The sequence below is a fragment of the Tiliqua scincoides genome, chromosome 5 (genome assembly GCF_035046505.1).
Source record: "Tiliqua scincoides isolate rTilSci1 chromosome 5, rTilSci1.hap2, whole genome shotgun sequence".
In the NCBI taxonomy this organism is placed as follows: Eukaryota; Metazoa; Chordata; class Lepidosauria; order Squamata; family Scincidae; genus Tiliqua; species Tiliqua scincoides.
The window spans coordinates 120,496,729-120,519,995 of NC_089825.1; the positions used below are offsets into that span (position 1 = coordinate 120,496,729).

The following is a 23,267-nucleotide window of genomic DNA, read 5'->3' on the forward strand; positions in this document are numbered from 1 at the left end:
GGGAGCCTGGCCCCCCTGCTTCCTCCCGGGGTAGGGGGAGGTCCACATTGGGAACAACATTTGTGGAGATGATTCTTACTCACACACTTTACCCCAGGTTGCTCTGCTCACTTGTTTGCTTGAGGAGGTGGAGGTAAAACACAAAGCAGGGTGCCTTCAGGGGTGGTCTGGCCTGACCCCTCCCTGTGGCGAGCAACATGGGTCAGAGGGATGCCCGCCTCCCCCAGATCTTTTTTTCAGGTGTGGGCCTGGGCCAGGAAGCTCCTAGTCTCTTTGCCTGAACCTCCACCTGTCCTGGTCTCCCTCCCTGAGGCCCTTCTAGCTTCCCCCTTGTGCCTTCTCTGTTCACTCTCTCCTTCAGGACCTTCACCCCTGCCCCCAGAATGTCCTCCTATCTGCCCTCCCCCATTCCATTTCCTGCCTCTCACTCTGCCACACTCGCCTGTTGACAGTCCTTCCCCTTCCGGCTTCCAAGGACTCCTTCAATCCCTTGTCCCTCTTTCTTCTCTTCATTCTCTGCTTCCCCATCTTCATCTTCCAGCCTTCCTCCTCCTCCTCCCCCACCTTGCTGCTTCCACTTTTGTACTTTCTCGCACCCATCACCATCAGCTGGTAAGCCACTGGCGTCTCGTCCTCTGGGGTCACCCAGCAATGATGTCACTACCAACCACAGGTCTGTGGAGTTGCAGCGCAGGCCAACCCCCTGAAGTGGCAGATGTGCTGGGTGGCCATAAGGCCTTAGATTTTGACTAAAGAACCGATAAAAGAGTGAACAGTGAGAATTCCCAGAACCAGGAAAGTTTTTGGTTTCCAAAGAAATCTGTTGCTTGGAGAAACAGGAGCAATAGCGGTAACCAAAGTGTGAGGTTCCAGGTTTCCTTTGTTGAAGATACTGCCCTATTCCAAGGGGGCAGTTGTGGACACAAGACATGGATTTAATGACAAAATGTTCAGATCAAGAAAATGTTCCTGCACAAGTTGAAGTTTGGTGGTTGTGGGGAAAGGGGAAGAGGTGGTTTGAGGATGATGTGATGTCTGCTACCCTGCAGTTCCTCGTTTTCCCAGCAGAGGGTGCTCCCACATCAGAACAGGAAGGCCTCCATCTACCCAGTTAAAGCATCGACTTTCTTTTTCTGTTTCTCCATCACAGCATCCAGCTCTGATATTCTCCCAGAATCCTGGGGGAAAAAAGGATGCAAATGAACAAGGGACTTTGTCGTGTCCTCAAATACTTCTCCTCTCAACCTCTAAGCTCATTGTAGCCTACTACACTATAGGCAATTCCCAGACAACTCTTGGTATTTTGAACAATAAGCATCTTTTCTGTTTCTCTGGACTCCAGTCCTGTTCTCTGTCTCTTTGCTGTAGCTCACTAGACTCTCCATTCCCAAGGATCCTAGAAGTCTTGTAGCTGTTCTCACCACCCTGTTTCCACCCCACAGGAGAGATTGCAAAGCTGCCTGTACCTCCAATAGGGCTCTCTGTACAGTGACTTGACTGTAGACCCGAATTCCTTCTTCTGGGCTGACAGCTTGGAACTCCTGCTTCTTCAGGGAGAAAAGCTGAGCTCCATTCAGAATCCCCAAAGCGTCAACAGTCCTGTGGAAGAAAAGGTGGGAAGATCTTGGGAAGGCATGTAAGGACGTTACAGTGGAACAAGGGACCAAATATCAGAGCAGCAGAAGAATGCAAGATTTGAATCGCTCGTGAGAATCCGCAATAGACGAAGAGCAGTCAGGAGTCTCTAGGACTCCTAAGGCTGGTGTGGCAATGAAGGAGGGGACACTACAACAGCCAACCAGGAAACTTATTTAGGACAGGCTGGTTTTTCTGAGTCTCAGATTTGGCTAGCATCAGTCAAGAATATAGAAGAACCCACAGCCAATAACTGGGCAATGGCAAACAGCTGGAGGTCATGAAAAACAGAGTTGTTCACAAAAATGGCCAATCGGGAAGCTGCTCATCCAATGTCTGCCAATTGGGCAGCTCGCTGGCATGGATTCATGCTGGCCATTAGCCAAAGACACCAATCACAGCAGTAAGGGAGATACTGATGTCATATTTACACCAATCAACTTGGATTCCCTTCAAACTCACACATCCTCTTGAGGAGAAACAGATGCCAACTCACATGGGGCTGAATCCTTTGGCCTCCAGCCAGGTGCGGACCTGGGTGGGATTTGAGTCATATCCTAAAGGCACATCGGTGTCTGGAGCCCGCTGGATGTGAAGAGTCTTACCACGGCCAGCTGTCCCGTTGGCTAGCCTCAGGGCCAGCTCCTCATTGACACTGCTGAAACGCTCTGCCAAGGCAGGAATTCATGTCAGACACAGCACATGGTGACTCAGTTTTAAACATATGTTTGGGTAGGCAGGTGATTTAAATGTTTGTCCCCACTATCCACTACACAAGTCATTGAAGGCTGTATGTGCTGTTCAGAATGGCAGCCACATCCTTCCCAAAGAACCCTGGATTAATATGAGGAATTTTAAAATATCTTAAAGCTCTTGACTACTAAGAACATAAGAACAGACCCACTGGATCAGGCCATAGGCCCATCTAGTCCAGCTTCCTGTATCTCACAGCGGCCTACCAAATGCCCCAGGGAGCACACCAGATAACAAGAGACCTCATCCCGGTGCCCTCCCTTGCATCTGGCATTCTGACATAGCCCATTTCTAAAATCAGGAGGTTGCACATACACATCATGGCTTAGAACCGGTGATGGATTTTTCCTCCAGAAACTTGTCCAATCCCCTTTTAAAGGCGTCCAGGCCAGACGCCATCACCACATTCTGTGGCAAGGAGTTCCACAGACCGACCACAGGCTGAGTAAAGAAATATTTTCTTTTGTCTGTTCTAACTCCCAACACTCAATTTTAGTGGATGTCCCCTGGTTCTGGTGTTATGTGAGAGTGTAAAGAGCATCTCCCTATCCACTCTGTCCATCCCCTGCATAATTTTGTATGTCTCAATCATGTCCCCCCTCAGGCGCCTCTTTTCTAGGCTGAAGAGGCCCAAACGCCGTAGCCTTTCCTCATAAGGAAGGTGCCCCAGCCCCGTAATCATCTTAGTCGCTCTCTTTTGCACCTTTTCCATTTCCACTATGTCCTTTTTGAGATGCGGCGACCAGAACTGGACCCAATACTCCAGGTGTGGCCTTACCATCGATTTGTACAACGGCATTATAATATTCGATGTTTTGTTCTCAATACCTTTCCTAATGATCCCAAGCATAGAATTGGCCTTCTTCACTGCTGCCGCACATGAAGTCGACACTTTCATCGACCTGTCCACCACCACCCCAAGATCTCTCTCCTGATCTGTCACAGACAGCTCAGAACCCATCAGCCTTTATCTAAAGTTTTGATTTTTTGCCCCAATGTGCATGACATTACACTTACTGACACTGAAGCGCATCTGCCATTAGTGCATCTGCACTAATAACTATTCACTTATTAAAACACACACACACACATGATATAAGATACTTTAGAGGCAAGGTACAGGACATTTGAGGAAGCATGGCTCATTGACCTCCCTTGCCCCTGTTCAACAGCTCTGTGCTTTTGACTAGAGCAGAAGCCAACTTGTCTCTCCTGCAGCCTTTCGAAGCGCCAGTGGGACAAGCTACCTTGATCCCTCCCTCTGTGCTGGGACTTCTCCCAGATCATTTGGGCCAATTTCCTGGCAAAGGAGTGAGAGAAAGAAATTATCTTTTCAACAAGTCACACTTGTAGTGACTCTCACCTCGTTCACTCAGGTCCATGTTAAGCCCCTCAGAGCTGTTCCAGGGTTTGCCATTTGAATACAGAGCTTTGGTCTTCGGTGGAGTTTGGGGTGGGGTTTTCTACACAGCGGGGAAAGGAGACAAAATTAAGAGCGCAGGAGGGCAAAGAGGGCAAGTCACAGGCAATATATATTTTAAACCTCAGTATGCCAACTTGTGGCAGGTCGTCTCACCTTGGTTATCTCAGGGCTTTTCCCATTGATTTGGACAGTTGTTGTTCTGTTGTTCTGGTTGCTGGAATCATCTCCAGGCACAATTGGGATGAGGATGTTGTAAGGGACGTAGCCAATTTGCCCATAGCGGTTCTGGACCTTCCACCATTTCTTGCTGTCATCCAACACCTAATGACCAACAAAAAAGAGACATTCCCAGTGAAGCTGAAACAAAGCTAGCCAGCCAAGTTCTTTTTTCACTCAAGGGACATCAATAAGGGCCCCAATTCAGCTTTGCAAAAAGTCTCACTGAAGTTAGTAGCCTGCCAACCCATGTATTTCTATGATGGTCATTTAGAGCAATTCAGCTAGCAATGTTTTTCCCATGGCCAAGATCCTTCAATAATGTCTAAGTTCCATTCATTAAAATCCTTGGCAACTTCAGAAAAAGTTTATGCCTTGAAAGTTCAACTGAATTGTTGCTTCCTGTGGCTCTCAGCAGGGGATTAGTAATTGCCCCTTGAATGTCCTCTTTGTTCATTGCCCCGTGTCAGTTTCTGTTCCTGCAGGAGGGATGGGGAAGGCTTTAAGTACTGTACAGCATCCCTCTCATTTAAAAAAAATATTAATAGCTAAAAAGCACTCTATATAGAGAGAATTTCATTTGCTGCCTTCTGTCCTTCTGGTGTTTTTTTATTGTTTTTGCCTGTTTTTCATGTTCAGCTGTTTGGGTTATACTTTTTAAACATCACTTGATTATTTTATGCTCATTTTAGAGATACCATGAGTTGCTTTAGATATTATCTTTCTTAACAGAGAAGTGAGCAATATGTATCAACCAATACATTATATATTGTGCATTTTAAAATGGTACTAGGGCATTTTTGCATCCTGGACTATTGTGTCCCGGTCAAATGCATCCTGGTTATTGCCAGATCTGGATATTTGCATCTGGTTTTTCTTTTTGCGTCCCAGTGATTTGCATTCCACTATCATTGGGCAACAAAAGCTATGACAGGGCAACAAACCCCATAATAGATATGTTAAGGCTCTTAGTAGTTAGTAGTTGGCATCCTTCCGTCTCGGAAGACTATGGTCTCTGAATAGTGGTTCCGGAACAGTGTCCTCTCCAGTGCGCGAAGCCTGGGTAAGGTAGATATGGAGGATAGGCTGTTACCCATGCAGCAAATCCCCCCTCTCCACGTCGCTGAAATGGTCCAATGGAAAGGCAGAAGCCAGTACAGTTGGTTCCAGCGGCGTCGCAGGAGTTGCCAGAACGTGACTGTGTTCAGCCATGAACTGCCTCAGGGACTCCGGCTCTGGATTTTGCCTCGAGTTTGACTCCTCCTGAAGCCTTTTCCATGGGCTCTTACACCAGCCTTAACCCTAACCCTACCTTTTGTTTTAAAAATAAAAAAACTACATCTAAAATTAATATACACATATTGGGACACAAAGGTCCTGTCACATTAAAATATACAACACACGTGTCCAGGAATATATCAATATTTCCAAGCTGGTCCTAAGGCATCACCTGCTTTCCAGAGGCTAATTCTGTGGCAGCAAATCAACAAAGAGCTCCTAAAAAGCTTTCTTGCACGCCACTTGCAGGCCACAAGAGTTTTTCTAATCCTGCGAGCTTGACTATAGCAGTGCTGGTGCTGCAGAGAGCATCTCTGTCCATGACACCCAGGCAGCCTGTGTGCAGGTGCCCCCAGACTTCGCACTCACCCACCTCCAACACATCCCCTTGCAGCACGGAAAGCTCATTGCTGTTCCTGGCTACGAAGTCATAGGTGCAGCTCATCCACTTGTTGTTCTCGGGGTGATTGTGTCTGTGGGGAGGAAACAGGGAAGAAACAGCACATGGGGTCATAGGCAGGGAGACCGATGGGTTCTTTGGAAAACCAGGGAAGTAGCTGGTAGGTTAGAGTAGTGGTTGGAGAGCGAAGGTTCTGGGGTTGTTATTCTTATGCTTCAGGAGTGGCCACCCCTTACGGTTGTGCCCCCACTAACATGCTTAATTCAGTGTTGCTTTTGTCCCCTGCAAAAGCCTTCCTGCACACTCTTTCCTGGAATTACATATCACTTGTGGGCTTTATGCATGGCTGCAGTCCAATCCGTATAAGCCAGGGCTGCAACATTTAATCAATTAAGGCAAAGGAAGCGTGTGGGTATTTTTTAGGACTAATGTTTTTACACGTACATTTTGCCAGTCAACTAGAACTCATGTGAGGCATCAACGCGAGTTGCTTTGGGCCTTACAACCCAGCTGAGACACTGTTTTCCATAATCAGTTAGAAGACAAATTACTTAAAACACTGGGGACTTTTTTCATATATTACAAAGTAATGTTGTTTCAGAAAGAAAAAAATAAGGGAGAGGAAAACAGTAGTTAAAGGTCCTTCAGGGAACAGGAAGCAATTAATTAAGGGGAAATCAATTGGTCCAGCCAAGGCTATGCTGCACAGGAATCAAGCAGAAGCAGAAGCCGCAGAGAGGAATCCTCTAATTAAATTTGAGTCACTGACTACTCTAGTTTTTTTGAGATGCTTTACTGAATAAATGTTGAACTGGTGCCATTCTATGGGTCTATCATTCCAATTTGGTGCAATTGTTCGATAAAAGGTAAGGGAGGGCAACACTTTGAGAGACAGATTTTTGCTTTAGCAGACACTGAGTAACCAATTGTCTCTAGCAGTAGTCGATAATAGCATATTCACCCACACAACTTTTTTTAAAAAAAGAAATTGTTTTATGAGGCTGTGGGAAGGAAGGGTCTGGTAATGAAAAGGGAGGGGCAACGCTGAAAGACCTTGTGCCTCTTGCGCAGACAAGTGGGGACTTGTTTCCTTTCGTACTAGAGAAGGGCACCCCGTGCCTCCAGTTTGAGGACTTTCTTCCAGCTGGAGTGTGTGTGTGTGTGTCACAAATTGGGCACCAGTGCTGCCAAGACACACAGAGAAGAGGACAGGAGATTGCAAAGAAAAGTAATGAGAGCCATCCATTTCCCCACCCACCATCCTACCTTAGCTGGCTGCCTAGTGTCCCCCTCCTGGCTCTCTTCTGGGCGCCATCTTTCTTTAAACTGCTGTCTTCATCCTGTTGTCTTTCCCTTCTGAGCCCATCACCAGAGCACCTGTCCTGTGTTACCTGCCATCCCCTTTCTGACCCCTATGGTCCTGACTACTTGCCTTCTACCCCGACCTCCACAGCTGAATCTTCTCTAGGGAACCCAATCTTCATGCCCCTCTGCTCTAAGCCATCACGGCCTTCCTTAAAAACCTCAATTCTTGGCCTCTTCCCTGCATCACCCAGCAGCAACAACCTCCCATTTCCTTCCAGGAACACACAGGCATGCTTGTTCCCAAGCCCCACTGCCCAGGTTCATTCCCACTGACTTTCCAGGAATCCAAGGGTCCTGATTGCCTCTCTCCCCATTCTAAGTGTTTCTCCCCTCCCCATGAGCTGAACTGGCCGTTCTTTTCATTAGCCCGCTTCCTGCCAAGTCTGTGCCTCCCCCATTTCATTCATCTGACAGCTCAGCCACAGCTAATATAAGAAATAGGTATCTGGGGGAGATGAAAGTTCGCTGTGCCCTCTTGAGCAGCAGCCTGTGCTGTTTTTGTTCTCTTTGTCTGCCATCCTATTTTCCAATGAAGAATTTGCTCCAAGTTGTTCAGTTGCCATGTATCCAGGTTATGTGGCGTTTGGTTACCAAACTGCCCTTCTCTGTACCCAGTTCATAGGACTATTAATGAACAGAACTAGGGCTGTTTGGGAGGGTGACATCCTCACTTCTGCCCAAAAAGGACTTCATGTCCAATGCAGGATATCCCAGAATTCTCTTTGGCGCCATAGTGTTGGACAAGAATGACACACAGGTTGGACTTTGTCAGTAAAAACTGAAAGCTGCTGCAGGCCATGATTCTTTGAGTACCAGAGATGTACCTTTTTCAAACAAGTGCAAGACTAAGGGTACCAGACCCAGTATTACCAATCTTCCTCTTTCCTAGGCTGTAATGGGGGTGAGGGAGCAAGCATATTAGGAAAGCATTGAACGTAGTGTTGAACGTACATTGGGTGGCTTAACCTGAGTACTCCTGCACATACAGCACGCTGCAATCTGAAGCTGTCTGGCTTGCTGGTTTTCCCTGTCCTGCTCTTCACCTCACCTTATCTCTCTCAGGGCCAAATCCTATCCAACTTTCCAGCCCTGGGGTAGCTGCACCAGTGGGGTGCGCACTGCATCCTGTGGTGGGAGGGAAGTTATGGAGGCCTCCACAAGGTATGGGAATATTTAGGTATGGGAAGGTATGGGAACATTTAGGGCAGGAGGTCTGGTCTAGAGGGTAGAGCCTCCGTTTGCCTGAAGATAACATCCGAAGGTCACCAGTTCGAGGCCACCGGCACCATGAACGGCGAGACCTTGAAGCAGCTGACAAACCAAGCTGAGTTATTCCACCTGCTCTTTGGCCACTGTCAGCCTGTGTGGGAGGAAAATGGAGGCCAGAATGCGATACCAGATCATTGAAGATCCATCTGAAATGTTGTGGTTCTTGAAAGACAGAACCTTCTTCAATTGTAAAAATCCCTATTGGGATTTAGTATAGCCTGCCTATGTATACCACCTTGAATTAAAGTCTGAGGAGAAATCTGACGACCAAGAAAGGCGGTATATAAATACCTGCATTATTATTTATTCCTTCCTTCCTTCCTTCCTTCCTTCCTTCCTTCCTTCCTTCCTTCGCCTAGGGGCTGCATTGCAGCAGCACCGGCACTGGAAAGTTGGATAGGATTGGGCCCTTGGTTGCCAATTTTCCCAGCAACTGAGAGGAGGAGGAACAAGGAAAATTAGCCGCTTTATTAGAGATAAAGAAGGATAGACAGGAGTCAGGACAAAGAAAGGCAGTCCACAATGGCTTTCTTCACCAGGCGTGTGATTGCAGCTTCCTTGCATGCAGAGCCATGCAGGGGGAGGGAAAACATGATTCACATTGGTCCTTAACTTGTTGACATTTTTTTTGCATCAGTTTAATTTGACCCATGTTCTAAAAGGCTTCCAGGAAGTGGAAATTCACAATGGTTACACATTATTGGAATATTTTCATGACTTGTCTGTGTAAATGTCACATCATAAAAACTTGTGAGAATCCACCCTAAGTCATAAAAAGGGGAGAGGTCACTTGCCTAGATTATTCCAGTGACACATGATAAACTTAGTCTTTGTCTTTCTCCATCCAGATACTCTTGCCTGAAATCCAGAATTTCCAGTTCAGCTAGAAAAGAAGTACCTAGTTTTGATTACTTTAAGAACATTGAGAGGAATCCACACCCTCTGTGATGCATCCTACCTCAGTGGTCAGTCACGACCTCATTTTGGGTGTATGTGGGGAGGGGGGAGTGTATTTTTGTTATTATGTTGTGCTTGTTTTGCAAAAATTTTCAACTACCTGTGCTGATCCACTTCCCCTTCCTGGACTGATGATCATTCAGACAAGGATGGGCCTTGGGTACGTCACTCTGTCAGCATAAGCGCCATCTCCTAGGATGGTGGTTAGGACAAATGATATAACTGGATGGGGCCAAAAAATGTGATTACTCAGACATGAATTGGTGGGGATTAAGATGCCAGAATACGTGCTTTGGGATTTTTCTTGATCTTAGTAAGCATTAGGACTCAGTGGGACACTAGGGAACTAATGAGATATGGAGCGGGGAGGGCAGATTCTGACACAGGGTTGCATCTGAAGACAATGAATCCCAGCTAACCACCACTGAAATTAATAGGACTTGTATTTGCCATGAGTAAATGGTCTGATTGACTTCAATGGTGCTTCATCAGGATTAATTTTCCTTGGCTATAACCAAAGGCCTGGCAGTTATGGGATAAAACCCTGCTTTCCTGGCTACTGGGTTGGAATCTACTACCCTCACTGAATCATTAACCTATGTCAGTAAACAGCCTATTTTTTTTTTTAAACCAAGTCTCCCAATAGCAAAGAGGATTAGAAACATAGTTTTTTTTCAAATGAGATAGATGGCAACTGTATATTTTACATTCAGAAGATTTTCATTCCATACTTGTGGCTGTGCAGTTCGGAGACACTCATTTGGGGGAGGTAGTTTGAACAGTAGCGTAGCCTGAAGGGAGCGGTAAGTACTGCAGGTGCCGCAGTGTGCCGTGTAAGTGGCTCCTCCCACTCACCATCAAAGCCATTCCCCCCTCTGGCTACGCTACTGACTTTGAACCTCTCCTCAACACTAAATGGCTGCTACTCCCCTACCATAAGCTGCCTCCCTCCTGCTCCCCTGCAACGACTTCTAAGGACCACCACCCTTCCCAGCTAAGCCCCTAACCCACCACCTGACTATCTATCCCATCATTAGCTTCCCTGCTCACCACCGGACCCAGCTACTCCCAGGGAAGAGAGAAAAAGATTGAGAGAGAGAGAGAGAGAGAGAGAGAGAGAGAGAGAGAGAGAGAAACAGGAAAGAAAAGGGTTTAAAACAAAACAAACAACAACAAAAAGCAATGTAGAGTTGATTTAAACTTCCCACAAACAAATGACCTTCAGCCCTTCCCTGCCCCAAAGGCTTCATTTTAGCCTGCACATGCTCAACTGACCTGCCCTCTGAGTTTCTCATTGTAAGCCCTTCAAAAGTACAATCTCCCCTGTCCCCCAGGCACAGACCTGCTTGTCCCAGTCTCCCTTAGGATGCAGAGAATGGCCTCACTCAGAGCACACAATGCTGTAAATGCAGCATAGACCTCAAGTGCTTATGCCGGAAACTATCCCAGTTTCACCGAGCCGCATTAAAAAGTGGCAGCTGCTAGATACTCACTGCCACTAGCAGTGATGGATAGTCACACTGACACTCACCTGCCCCTAGGCCAGGTGCCAGTGTTATGTGGGAGGGGGCTCTACTTTTTAACAGAGAGAGAGAGCACAGCTCAGTGGGAGAATATGTGCTACACATGCATGGTTGGCAACCTTCAGTCTCGAAAGACTATGGTATAAGCCTACAGCACCCGGTATTCCCAAGCGGTCTCCCATCCAAGTACAGTGGTGCCTCGCATAACGAATGCCCCGCGCAGTGAAAAACTCGCATAACGAAAGAGTTTTTCGATTGAGTTTGGTAACTCGCATAACGAAAATTTCTGGCCTTGCTTCGCATAACGAAAACTTTTTAGGTCTGTGCTTTGCATAACGAATTTTTTAAAAATTAAAAATTTTGTGTATGTTTCAAATTTTAGAAATCCTCTGTGCAGTATGTATGCCTTTAAAGAGCACATAATAAACACTTTGTAAACCAAATTTGACTTCGTTTTGACCTTTTTTGCCCATAGGAACGCATTAATTAGATTTCAATGCATCCCTATGGGAAAACGTGATTCGCGCAACGAAAATTTCGCATAATGTAAGGATTCGCGGAACGGATTAATTTCGTTATGCGAGGCACCACTGTACTAACCAGGCCCGACCCTGCTTAGCTTCCAAGATCAGACAAGTTCGGGGATGTGCAGGGTAACTGTTGCTGCCATGAAGGTTCAATTTCTGCTATCTTCACCTCAGAGCTCAAAGGTGGAAAAGCCCCTCTCTGCCTGAGAGCTTGGAGAGCTGCAGCTACTTACAGTAGACAGCACTGGATTAGACTGACCAATAATCCAATTACTGTTAAATTTAACATCATATACTCAATATTATGCCTTTACCCCATTGCATCAGGGTCCCTGCATTCCACACACATCTTATGTGTTGGGGACTCTTATGTTCGACATAGACATGCTTGTCACAGACTGTTCCTCTTGCATTTCACAGCCGTTTGCTCCACTGCTGACTGTTTGTTTTAACTCTATACTCATGTTCATAGCTATGTATTTGCTTGTTGAGGATAACACTTCATGCCTCTGATGAAGTGTGCTTTGGGCCACGACAGCTTTCGTTTCAACCAGTGCGTAAGTCTTTAAGGGTGCCACAAGACTCTTGGTTGGTTTTGCTGACACAACCCTGTGTCTAGGAGATCTAACAAACCACACAGAATGTGCTCTTACACTGTCATGCTCACTCACTCCTCCAAAGTGGAAAAGTGGAGGGAGGTTTGGATTTGGCCTAATAGTTTAAGGGGAAAAAGCAGCAGCCTTATGGACAAGTGACTTTCTGTAGGTCCTGGCATAACGCCACAGGACACTGGTGGCACCTATTGAACTCTGGCACAAGCTATCACATTTTGGAGAGCATGTCCCAGTCTGCAAAACAGCAGATTCCACAGGTCCCTGGCTTTGCCAATCCTAGCCCTCAAGATCCTTACCTCTTTCCCATTTTCCCTCTCATTCTCTGCCCCGCAAAACCCAATTTCTAGCCTTCCTCATCCTCTACACCTTCTGTCTTTCAAAACAACCCAACACTTCCTGATGACCAAATTAGTCATCCAAAGGTTTGAGGGAGACTTACCCATTGGCTGCAATTGTGGGAGCCGATTGCTGTAGTGGGGGGAAAGAGAGAAATAGTTAATAATCGAAAACCTATCATTTCCTTAATTCTACACCTTGCTCAAAGCAGGACCTTCCCTAATTGCTACCTCCAGTTAATTAGCCCAGAATCATACTGGCCATAGTCAGAGAGCCTCTGGATATACTAAGCAGCTCAACTTAAACTAAAGAGCTGGTAAGGAGAGAGTTGACATCACTTGCTGTTGACTGTAAGGGCAGGGCAATGCACAGCCCAATGACATAACGTGAGTGTCATGTGCTATGCTTATCCAGACATTCAGAGGAAGAGCAGGCTGAGAGACATGTTAACTCCATGTTAACGTAAGCCCTGAGACTTGGGCCGGATGACCAAGTTGTTCAAATAGGTATTGACACTCACAGTCACCAAATGGCAGAAATAAAAATGGAAATGGATTGTCTGAAAGAGTCTAGCAAATAAAGATCTAATTTGTTGAATGAATGATGGCTCCTAAATCCATTATTGGCTTCTTTCAGACAACTTGGGTCCATCGAATTAATATCCAGCAACTGTGAAAGTCAACACTGAAGAAGTGGTTGTCTGAATCCACTGTTAGGGAGACTCAAATGCATCACACTAACCTCTTGGTCAAAAAATACACCAAGATGGATTCTTCAAGCAAGGCATGACACTTGCTACAGGAAAGGAGAACCCACTGCTTCCCCCTCCCACTGCAACCCACTGCAAAATAATGACAATTGTCTTCTTGCCCCAAACATAAGTTTTACATCTGCTTCTTCTGCCTGGTTTCTACCTCAAGTCTCACCTGGGCACGGCGTGCTTCATGTCGATGTTGTACCTCCACTGGGTCTTCCCAAGGCTGTCCAGAAGAGTCCCGGAGGGGTGGCTCCCAGCCACTCCGGAAGGTTAGGTTATAGGGTACTGCATAGTCCCGGGGAAGGTCCACTCTGGGTGCAGAGGGAGAAGAACGAAAAATAGGAATGAACTAGGAATGGATGAAATAACATCCTCAATCCACATTCTGACGCAGCATTGTTTCTGATTCAGGTTGCCACAACTGTTCAACCAACCTGCATTACATTGGCCAAGGGACTGATCAGTACTCATCCCCTGTGGTCCTGGTGTACTGCCATAAACAAAGGTCTACTTTCCAAAAGCAGAAGAGCAAACTTGGAATTCAAATTCTAATGTTTCAGACGGTTTCCTAAAACAGAGCTGCAGGATTCACGCTGCCAAGTCCTTTTGTGACATCAGAGCAACTCAGCCAATGGCAGTCAGAACCATGGTTGCAAAGCCCCACTCTGACATCAGAGCAGAGCAACCAATGGTTTCAAGAGAGGCAGGGCAGGCAGATAATTCAGGAGGTTTGAGGAGGAGGAAAGTTAAGCAAACCACACGCCATGCAGGAAATTTAAAAAAAACAAAACACAGCCAGTCATATAATGGAGAAAAGAATAGACACAAGGAACAGACAAGCTTGAGACAAAACAGGTCTCAAGTTCCTTCCTTTTACAGGTACTGTACCTTGGCATGATCCAGTTGTCACCCAGGGAGTACCACACATCGGTTTCCTGTTTATTCAAGCAGTCCCGCATCAGAGTCACTGCCTCCAGGGTTAGCATGGGGTTGCGGATCTCAGAAGCAAATGCTGGCCCCCCAGAAGAATCCACAATCTGATGGGGGGGGGGAATAGAAAAATCAGAACTGAGAATACCTGGCTCCCCAGGGCAAGTGCCCACATCCACCTCCATTTTCAGTGAACCTTGGAATGAACCCCCAACTCTTAGAACCAATGTAGACATACAGCATAACCACATGATAGAGGCTCTCCTGGATTGGACCACATTGCTCTACATGTGTGCATGTGGTCACATGAATGTGTCTGCATGAAAAAGACAACTCATTGCGCATATCATGTCAAGGAGAAGAATTTTAAGCTAGTCGTCTCTCTGACACATTATTTTACAGATGCAAAAGTCTGTGTGTATGTGTGTGTGTGTGTGTGTGTGTGTGTGTGTGTGTGTGTGTGAGTGAGTGAGTGAGTGAGTGAGTGAGTGAGTGAGTGAGTGAGTGAGTGAGTGAGTGAGTGAGTGAGTGACAAGCATTCAAACATATCATCCTGAATCTGCCACTTAACTGGTACCATAAATTTATTCTGCTTTTGTAGGTAAGCTGTTAGTATCTGGCTGTTCATATTTGTCTACTACTGGCTCATAGACTATCAACCACCCACGTGTCCAGATGCAAATCTCCTTTCCCTCTCACCCACCCCTTTCCTTTGAACCCACTACTCACCATCCTCAAAGGCCCAAAGAGAAAGTGGATCAACTCTTCTGAGGTAGGGTTTGTGATGTTTGACTTCAGTCTGGCCTGGGCGGTGGTAGAAATAAAAAAGTGTAACCTAGTGGTTAGCATGAGCCAGGCAAGGGCCCCGCCTGCTCCCTGAGAAGGATTCAGCACACAAATACTCACCAGCAGACTGAAGGAATATTTAATCTTAGCCAGGGCATCTTCAAATTCCTCTTGGGTCGGGGGCCGGGCTCGTACGGTCAGGAGTCCCTCTGTGCATGTGGCAAAATAAGAAGAGTTAACCTTCTCCTGAGGCTTGAGACTACTGTATTATTCAAGGTTGCTGGACTTCCGCACCTTGGTTCAGAATCCATTTTGGATTCCAGTTCAAGAGTTTTCCTCAAGCTTGCTACAGAGGTGCAAAAGTCTCATACATCCACAGCAGGGGTGCCCAAACCCCAGCCCGGGGGCCACTCACGACCCTTGGGGGCTCTCAATCAGGCCCTCTGGGAGCCTCCAGTCTCTAATGAACCTCTGGTCCTCCAGAGACTTGTTGGAGCCCGTGCTGGCCCGACACAACTGCTGTCAGCAAGAAGACGACTGTTCAACCTCTCACCTGAGCTGTGGGACAAGGGCTCCCTCCACTACTTGCTGTTTCACGTCTATGATGCAGCAGTGGCAGCGAAGGAAAGGCTGGCCTTGCTTTGTGCAAAGCCTTTTATAGGCCTTGAGCTACTGCAAGACCTTCATTCATTCACACAAGTTCCATCTCTAATATATTAATTTATGTAAATTTATTCAAATTTTAAATGGTAAATTAATTCTTTTTTCCCCAGCCCCTGACACAGTGTCAGAGAGATGATTTGGCCCTCCTGCCAAAGTGTTTGGACACCCCTGATCCACAGCACAATAAGACCCACGTAGGTGGCCTGTGCATGCAGACTGTGTTGGGAAGTTTATTTTCAGAAACACAGTAGAATCTCCTGAATTTATTCCTCCCAGATTTGGAATGTATTTGGGGTTCCACAGGCCCTGGTTCTGAGTTCCAGTAGCTCTAGAGGCATCTCTGACACAGCAGCTGTGCAAAGGCTTCCTTTACATGTGCTATGTAAAATGTTCCTGTGTCATATCAGGACAGGATGGAGGCCGCTGTTTCTATGTGCCGAGACCTGCTCTGTCTAGGAAGTATTTTGGAGCCGTGACAGAACCTACTGGATTCCAGGATGTCCTAGAACAGGGGTGCTCAATAGGTGGATCGCGATCTACTGGTAGATCGCAAGGCAAAATGAGTAGATCGTGGAGTGCCGACCCCCCCTTCAGGTGCCTCTGGGAGGAAACGCTGGGAGTAAGGCCCATTGTACCCAATGGGGCTTACTCCCAGGTAAGTGTGGCTAGGATTGCAGCCTCACAGCCTAATCCTAGGCATGTCTACTCAGGAGTAAGTCCTGTTATACTCAGTGGGGCTCAAGGTACACCAACATACATTGTACACATAAATGTTATATGTTATGATGGTGTGAACATTGTAAAAAAAAAACTCTGGTAGATCTCCGGGCCTTGCTGGGTTTCAAAGTAGCTCTTGAGCCAAAAAAGTGTGAGCAGCCCTGTCCTAGAACCATTCTAGGGGTGGAAACTGAATTTGCTGCTGAGTTCCAACAGAAGCAGGATTCAGGGGGCACCTCTATTTTCTAGCACCCTCATTCAAGCTTGGTATATCTCTTGGGCCCTCAGATATGATGGAAGGGGAGAGAAGGAGCTGGGGCAGCTTCCTGGGGCAAAGCCGAGCCGTCTGCCTCTCACCGCCTGGCTTTCGGCGGCGCCCCCTTGAAGAGTGCTTCAGCTGTTCCAGTACACGGAAGGCTTCTGCAGATTTCTTTAACTTCCCCACAAAGGCCTCCACATCGTCAAAAACCCGGTTCAACAGCTCCTGCCAGGTACAGACACACACAAAAAAAGGAGTGAGAGAAGGAACTTCTCCTGGATGTCACACATGAGAACCACACAGCAGGGCACCATTTTAAAATGAGAGGTTCTGGGCACAAAGTCATTTGAGGAGGTCATACCTGTTGATGCAGGGGGCTCCTCTCCTAATCCCGAGTGTGAGTGGGGGGGGCACTGACCAGTCATTACTTGGTGGTTAAGCAAAGGCAATCTGCCCGTGATTTTTTTTCTTTAAAACCGTTTTTCCGTTTGTTCATTCAGAGCCTCAAGCCCTACCTTGCGCCAATCACTCCCACCCTCTCCCTCATCCAGCCTCCCTCAAGAGGTGTGAATTTGATTTTCACATCATGTCTGTCCAGCTAACTCACCACGTCTTGCTCGGCATGGAGGAAGTTCAGTTTGGACTCCGCTGTCAGGTTGCCTGGAAGCAGAAAGAACTGGAAGTCAGAAAGAGTAGCATTGCCAGATGATGACCCAGATGTCACGTCTGTGTCTTTCCCGGCTGCATGGGAGGAAAGGAGGTGGCTACCCTTGCTTCTCTTGATCCACACTTCCAGCCCCTTTCCCCCTCCTCCCAGTTGCCCAGAAAATGGGAAGGGAGGGTGGGTGAAGAGGCCAGAGGAAAGAAGGGAGGGGCTGCGGCAACAAAACTGAACGATCTGGGTACAAGTTGGGTGTCAAGACTCCTTGGCTCTTTCCTAGGAGAGCAACATGCCGGGAAGTGAAGCATAAGCCTGTGCTTGTTTGCTCAGAAGAGAACCTCACTGAGTTCAATTGCCCTATGGAGCTAGTCAACTCCAATGAGCACATGCCGTTTCCTGAGTCAGACCTCCGACACATTCATCCTAGTCTTGCCTATGCTGACTGGCTGTGGCTCATCACAGTAAGATCCATTCAACTGGAGACTGAAGATATGACCTCTTGTGTGCAACGTACTGTATGTGCTCTACCACTGAATCACAGCCCTTCCTCAAGCACGCAAGGATGCTTCCAGAAACATGCATAAGGCTGCAGCCTAAGGTTCTCCTTGGACCTTCTCACCATTCTCTGTTTGCTTCTTAGCCGGGTCCAGCGCAGGGGCTGACGGTGTAATGACCTCTGTCCTGGAGGGCACCTGTTGACGGGGCTGAGAGACCGTCTCTGGAGCTGTTTTTGCCTGGTTGCCAAGCCAGTGCTGAGTTGCTCTGTCAAGGAGACACCAAGCAGAAGACTGAGGTCAAAGGAAAGGCCCCCTCACCCACACACGACAATGCAACCTCCTGCCCTCCTAGCCTGATAAACCCTGTTGTAATCTCTCTAGACCAGGGGTGTCCAAACATTTTGGCAGGAGGGCCACATCATCTCTCTGACACGGTGTCGGGGGCCGGGGAAAAAATGAATTAATTTACATTTCAAATTTGAATAAATTTACATAAATGAATATATTATAGATTGAACTTGTATGACTGAAGGAAGGTCTTGCAGTAGCTCAAGGCCAATAAAAGGCCTTGCACAAAGCAAGGCAAACCTTTCCTTCGCTGCCACTGCTGCATTACAGACGTGAAACAGCAAGTAGTTGAGGGAGCCCTCATCCCACAGCTCAGGTGAGAGGTTGAACAGTCGTCCTCATGCTGAGAGCAGTTGTGTCGGGCCAGCATGGGCTCCAACAAGTCTCTGGAGGGCCAGAGGCTCATTGGAGACTGGGGGCTCCCCAAGGGCCGGATTGGGAGCCCCTGAGGGCCACAAGTGGCCCCCGGGCCAGGGTTTGGGCACCCCTGCTCTAGACTGTGCCACTCTGCCAAGCAACATGAGACGCCTGGATCCCGTAACCCCAAGAGAAGCCTTTTCTTTTCTGGGAGTCCAAGACACAGAAGGGTGACCAGTGTTGCTTTTTCTGGCATGGAAATGAAGGGGAAAGCTTAACCTACTACGATTAACGTCTACTCATTGGGCTGCTGATAAAGGCCCAGGAGCAAGACCAGCAATAAAAAAAAAAAAGATTGGCAACTAACCTGACAATGAAAACACTAGGGGGGATTCGAGGCTCTGAGGTTCCAGGATGACATCCTGCTATGGGCCCCTGTGACCGGGCAGGATATAATCTAGACCAGAGATTCTTAACCAGGGGTATCCATAACTCTTGGGGATATGGGAATCAAATGATGGGGGCATGGGACTCAATCTCTGAACAATTTTTTTCTAATTGTTGCTAGATTAATTAATAACTATCGCCATTAGCAATACAGATTGAGGCGCTCTATTCCCAGCTATCCATACATAAAGTAAAACCAAGCTGTTGACATCTTTGGGAGTCATAGTGGTGTCTAATAAGAATGGTGACGACGATTATTTTGACAGTCTTGTAAAGGGGGCATAGGGACATATTGGGCAATCCACTGGGGTGTGTGTCTGTAATTAAAGGTTAAGAATCCCTGGTCTAGACCATCCCTCCTATCAAATAGCTCAAGAATGCCATCTCCAAGCCATTTCCCCACTTTAATTATAGGACTGCAGTAGGGAGACAGAGTGTGCATGTGAGAGGGGGCGATTACATGTTTAACTTTTTTCCTGTCTACTGATTTCTGTTGCAATGCCCCCAGCCACTTTGTCTTATCTCTCCCAGTAAAAGATACATAAGGTGGGGGGGGGGGAGGCTTGCTGTGAAACTTTTCCCAATAGGAAAATGCCCTCCCTTTTCCCTGAAAATCACCCTCCCCATAGAGGAGATTACCTAGGGTTACAAAGTTAATTTTTTTTTTCACACTGCACACAAATAAGGCTGCAATCCTATACTCATTTTCCTGAGAGTAAGCCCTACTGAACACAATGGGACTTACTTCTGAGTAGACATGCATAGGATTGCACTGTAAATCAGTAATGTATCATTGGGCCTTTCCCAAAGAAGTCTGCACTAATAAACAAAAAGGTCGTTTTAAAATGTTCTTTTCCATCTCTTCAATTCCACAGGTATATAGGTCTCTGTTCACCTGAGTGCTTCCTTCCGCTGGGTATTTCCCCCGGACCTGAAGTCCAAAAGTGCACTGTTAATGTCTTGACGGATCAATTCAGCCTGGAGAGAGAGCACATAATAATACAGGTATTTATATACCGCCTTTCATGGTCTTCGGATTTCTCCTCAGACTTTATTTCAAGGCGGTTTACACAGGCAGGCTATACTAAATCCCAATAGGGATTTTTACAATTGAAGAAGGTTCTGTCTTTCAAGAACTACAACATTTCAGATGGATCCCTTTATGATCTGGTATCACATTCTGGCCTCCAGTTTCCTCCCACACAAGCTGACAATCCTTCATATCTCACTTGAAGGGAGGCAAAGGAGCAGATGGAAAAACTCGGCTGGGCTTGTCAGCTGCTTCAAGGTCTCCAAGGCCACATGGCGTGGATGGGCAGAATTCTTCCCCGCCATAAAAGCGTGCATTAGGTAAGACCCCCTGCAACTAGCAGAAGGTTGGATTCCTCCAATTTTCTTACCCCAATGTTATCACATTCAAATAAGTGGATGTCTGGTTTCAGTTGATCGGGTTCCTGGCACACAAGAAGCAGCAAGGGCTGGAGACGTGTCTCGGGTCGCACAGCTTCGCAACGAGCCACAGCTGCCAGGCCATAGTTCTCCAGTTCCTCCTACGGGGGGGGGGGGGGAGAGAAAGTCACCAAGTGCTACACTGGAGAGCGCATATGTCATTCTCTCCAAGGCAGTGGTATTGGAGGAGCACAACATCCAACCAAACACCTCCTGATCCTTTTGGCCACCCAACATCACAGGCACTGGTCATGCCTCACCTTTGAGTCAACGTCGAAGAGCTTGATGGCTGATCCGTTGACCTGAAGCAGCATCTCTTGAGCCCAGATCTTCCCTTGGGCATCCATAACAGCCAATTTCCTTGTGGCATCCTCCACTGATGCCAAGTCATCATCTTCCTCAATGGAGAAAGTCACCAGGTGCTGGAAGGACATAGAAGCAAGAGAGGCATAAGCAAATATCAGACATGTCACTAAGGTCCTCCGTTGGTTTAAAAACCGATGAAATAAACTACCTTGGGAAACTTCCTTGGAGCTACTATATATTCTGGAGTTCCTTGGAAGCTTTTCATGGATTACTCAATGAGAAAATCGGTAAAAATGGACAGACTTCCTTGAAAGTCAGCTTATTCACCATGACCAATTTTCCACGCAGTGTGCAGCTATAGGAGAGTGTTTTGAACATGTGGGCTAGCCAAAGTCCCACATGAACTAAGTGAATGCTCTAGAACAGCCATTTTCAACCACTGTGCTGTGGCACACTGTTGTGCCGCAGGAATTTGGGAGAGGGTCATTTATCAATAGGATCATTGGGGGATGTGAGCCCCCATTGACAGCACAGTGTGCCTTGTCAATTGTCAAAGAGCTGATGGTGTGCCTTGACCATTTTAGTGCCTTGCCAGTGTGCTGCAAGATGAAAAAGGTTGAAAATCACTGGTCTAGAATATTGGTCTTCCATTAGTAGGCAGAACCCAAAACTGGTTTCCAGACCAATCCAGGCTGGGTCACACCAGTGGCAATATCACCATTCACCTTAATTTTGTAGGAGTTGTTGTTTTAGGAGAAAGCAAAAGATGGACACGCACAATGGATTCCATGTTGCAGGTTAGGCCTGAGGACTGGTCCAAGATCAGAGGGAAAAAGAAGACTACTGTTCTAGAATACTGCCCAGAATCCACTGCAAAACAATTTCTATCTCAGGCATGCAGGACCACACCCTCCAGTTTGCCACCCAGAGAACCCACCAGTTCTGCCCCCACTTCAGTATACCCCAAACTCAAATTTGGGAGAGAGACCTACATTGACAGTATACTGGGAGACGTCGGCCATGATGACATTGGAATATTTTTTCCTCTGCTCTGGAGAAAGAAAGAAAATATCTTGTTTCTAGAGGAAGAATTGCTTTGGAGGTCAGAAAGTTACGTGTTGATTTGTCTGCTTGTAAAGAGCATAATAAAGGAAGAGCTGAGAATGCTTCCGTCATGGGAGGGGCATCACACCCTCTTTGGGGCTACTAGCTGAGTAGCCCCAAAGAGGCTACAAAGAGTAGCTACTCTTTGATTCCTAGCTGAGTAGATGGGCAGAGCGGCCCATTGTAATTTTAGCTGCATGCTGGGAAAGCTGTATTGGTTAAATATCTACCTGTCATGCAGCTCTGAAAGGCACAGCAGAATTCAATACAATATATGCAACCATATAAATGCTCACATGCACACCGATATAGGTTGTTCTCATTAGTCTGCTTGAAAGGGCTCCTTAATCATTGCCACCTGGGGCCTATCCCTCTAAGGAAGACATTTCTGTTCTTAAGGAGTTATTACTGCCTCTCCCTGGGGGAACCAGTTTGGCTTGTGAGAATTAACCATTAGTCACCTCTCCTGACTTGTTCCTACCTCTCCCAGCTCAGCACCCCAAGAAACTTTGGACTTTAATAAATTCCAGTAAACGGAAACATCCTGAGACCCTCAAGCTGGTGGGGGGAGAGACAGACAGACCATGTATGGGCTGAAAAATCAGTAGGATTTCTGGGTTAATTTATAGCGGAAGGGCAGATGTAGATTATGGGAGAGAGAAATTCCATGCCCACGTCTCAGTCAGTTTATTAAGATCCTGGTTTTTGAAGGGAAGTTCATGGCGCCTACCGATACACAAGGAGAGGAAGCCACCCACTGGCAAATGTGCCCTACAAGGACAGGTCTGACCCTAATCTGTTAATTTCCAAGAAATATTAAGCAAACGAGAGCTATCAATCTATTTTGCTTTGCAAAAGGTTACAAGAAGAAAGGAGTGAGGTCCCTGCCTCCAAGAAGTCTACAATCTAAATGTAGATGGTGATGAAGGCAACAAGGAAGCAAGGGATTATTAATTATTATTATTAACAGTATTTATATACCGCTTTTCAACTAAAAGTTCACAAAGCGGTTTACAGAGAAAAATCAAATAACTAAATGGCTCCCTGTCCCCAAAAGGGCTCACAATCTAAAAAGATGCAAAAGAATACCAGCAGACAGCCACCAGAACAGACACTGCTGGGGTGAGATGAGCCAGTTACTCTCCCCCTGCAGAGTAACTGCTTAATGAATGCTTAACATAACTGAGGACGAGGACTAAGGGGTTTTAAGCTAAAGCTTCACTGAAAAAGGTGGGAGGAGGGAATGGGACAGCACATGTTCAGGGACGGAATTCCAGACATAAGGAGTGGCAGGATGACAGGGGTGGTTTATGGGAGCAACAGAGCTTCAAGTGGCTACGGGTGGCAAGACTGCTATAGCTTGAAACTGAACTCAGCACCCCCTCAGTTCTGCCACAGTGGACTCACAAGCTTGAGCTCAGTTTTTGATGTATCACAGCCAATCATGAAGAAATCCTCCCCATATACCCCCCCCCCTCCAACTCACCATAGATAGCTCTGGCACTGAGTTTGGGGCCGCTACTGACACTGGAAGACAAAACAGAGGACCAGTCAACCCAAAAAGCCAATGTCACAAGCACTGAAAAGTTAAATACTAGAACTTTCTATGATGGGCTAGAGCAGGGGTGTCCAGGAGGGCCATATTATCTCTCTGACACTGTGTTGGGGGCCGGAGGAAAAAAAGAATTAA

General features: G+C 46.8%; 1 protein-coding gene across 1 annotated transcript; it reads right to left on the reverse strand.

The window, feature by feature from the left end:
- Positions 1–1,103: 1,103 nt before the first annotated feature.
- EPS8L1 (EPS8 signaling adaptor L1) lies at positions 1,104–23,085 on the reverse strand. Its single transcript, XM_066628856.1, has 19 exons — positions 23,064–23,085; positions 21,466–21,524; positions 20,428–20,589; positions 20,119–20,268; positions 19,614–19,696; positions 17,689–17,831; positions 17,016–17,068; positions 16,507–16,633; positions 14,890–14,978; positions 14,713–14,787; positions 13,942–14,090; positions 13,223–13,364; positions 12,400–12,428; positions 5,679–5,778; positions 3,965–4,132; positions 3,752–3,851; positions 2,132–2,303; positions 1,467–1,599; positions 1,104–1,178 (listed from the first exon to the last, which is right to left on the reverse strand). The coding sequence occupies exons 2-19, from the start codon at positions 21,493–21,495 to the stop codon at positions 1,104–1,106; spliced, it is 1,980 nt and encodes a 659-aa protein (XP_066484953.1). The 5' UTR covers positions 21,496–21,524; positions 23,064–23,085.
- Between the last annotated feature and the right edge of the window lie 182 nt (positions 23,086–23,267).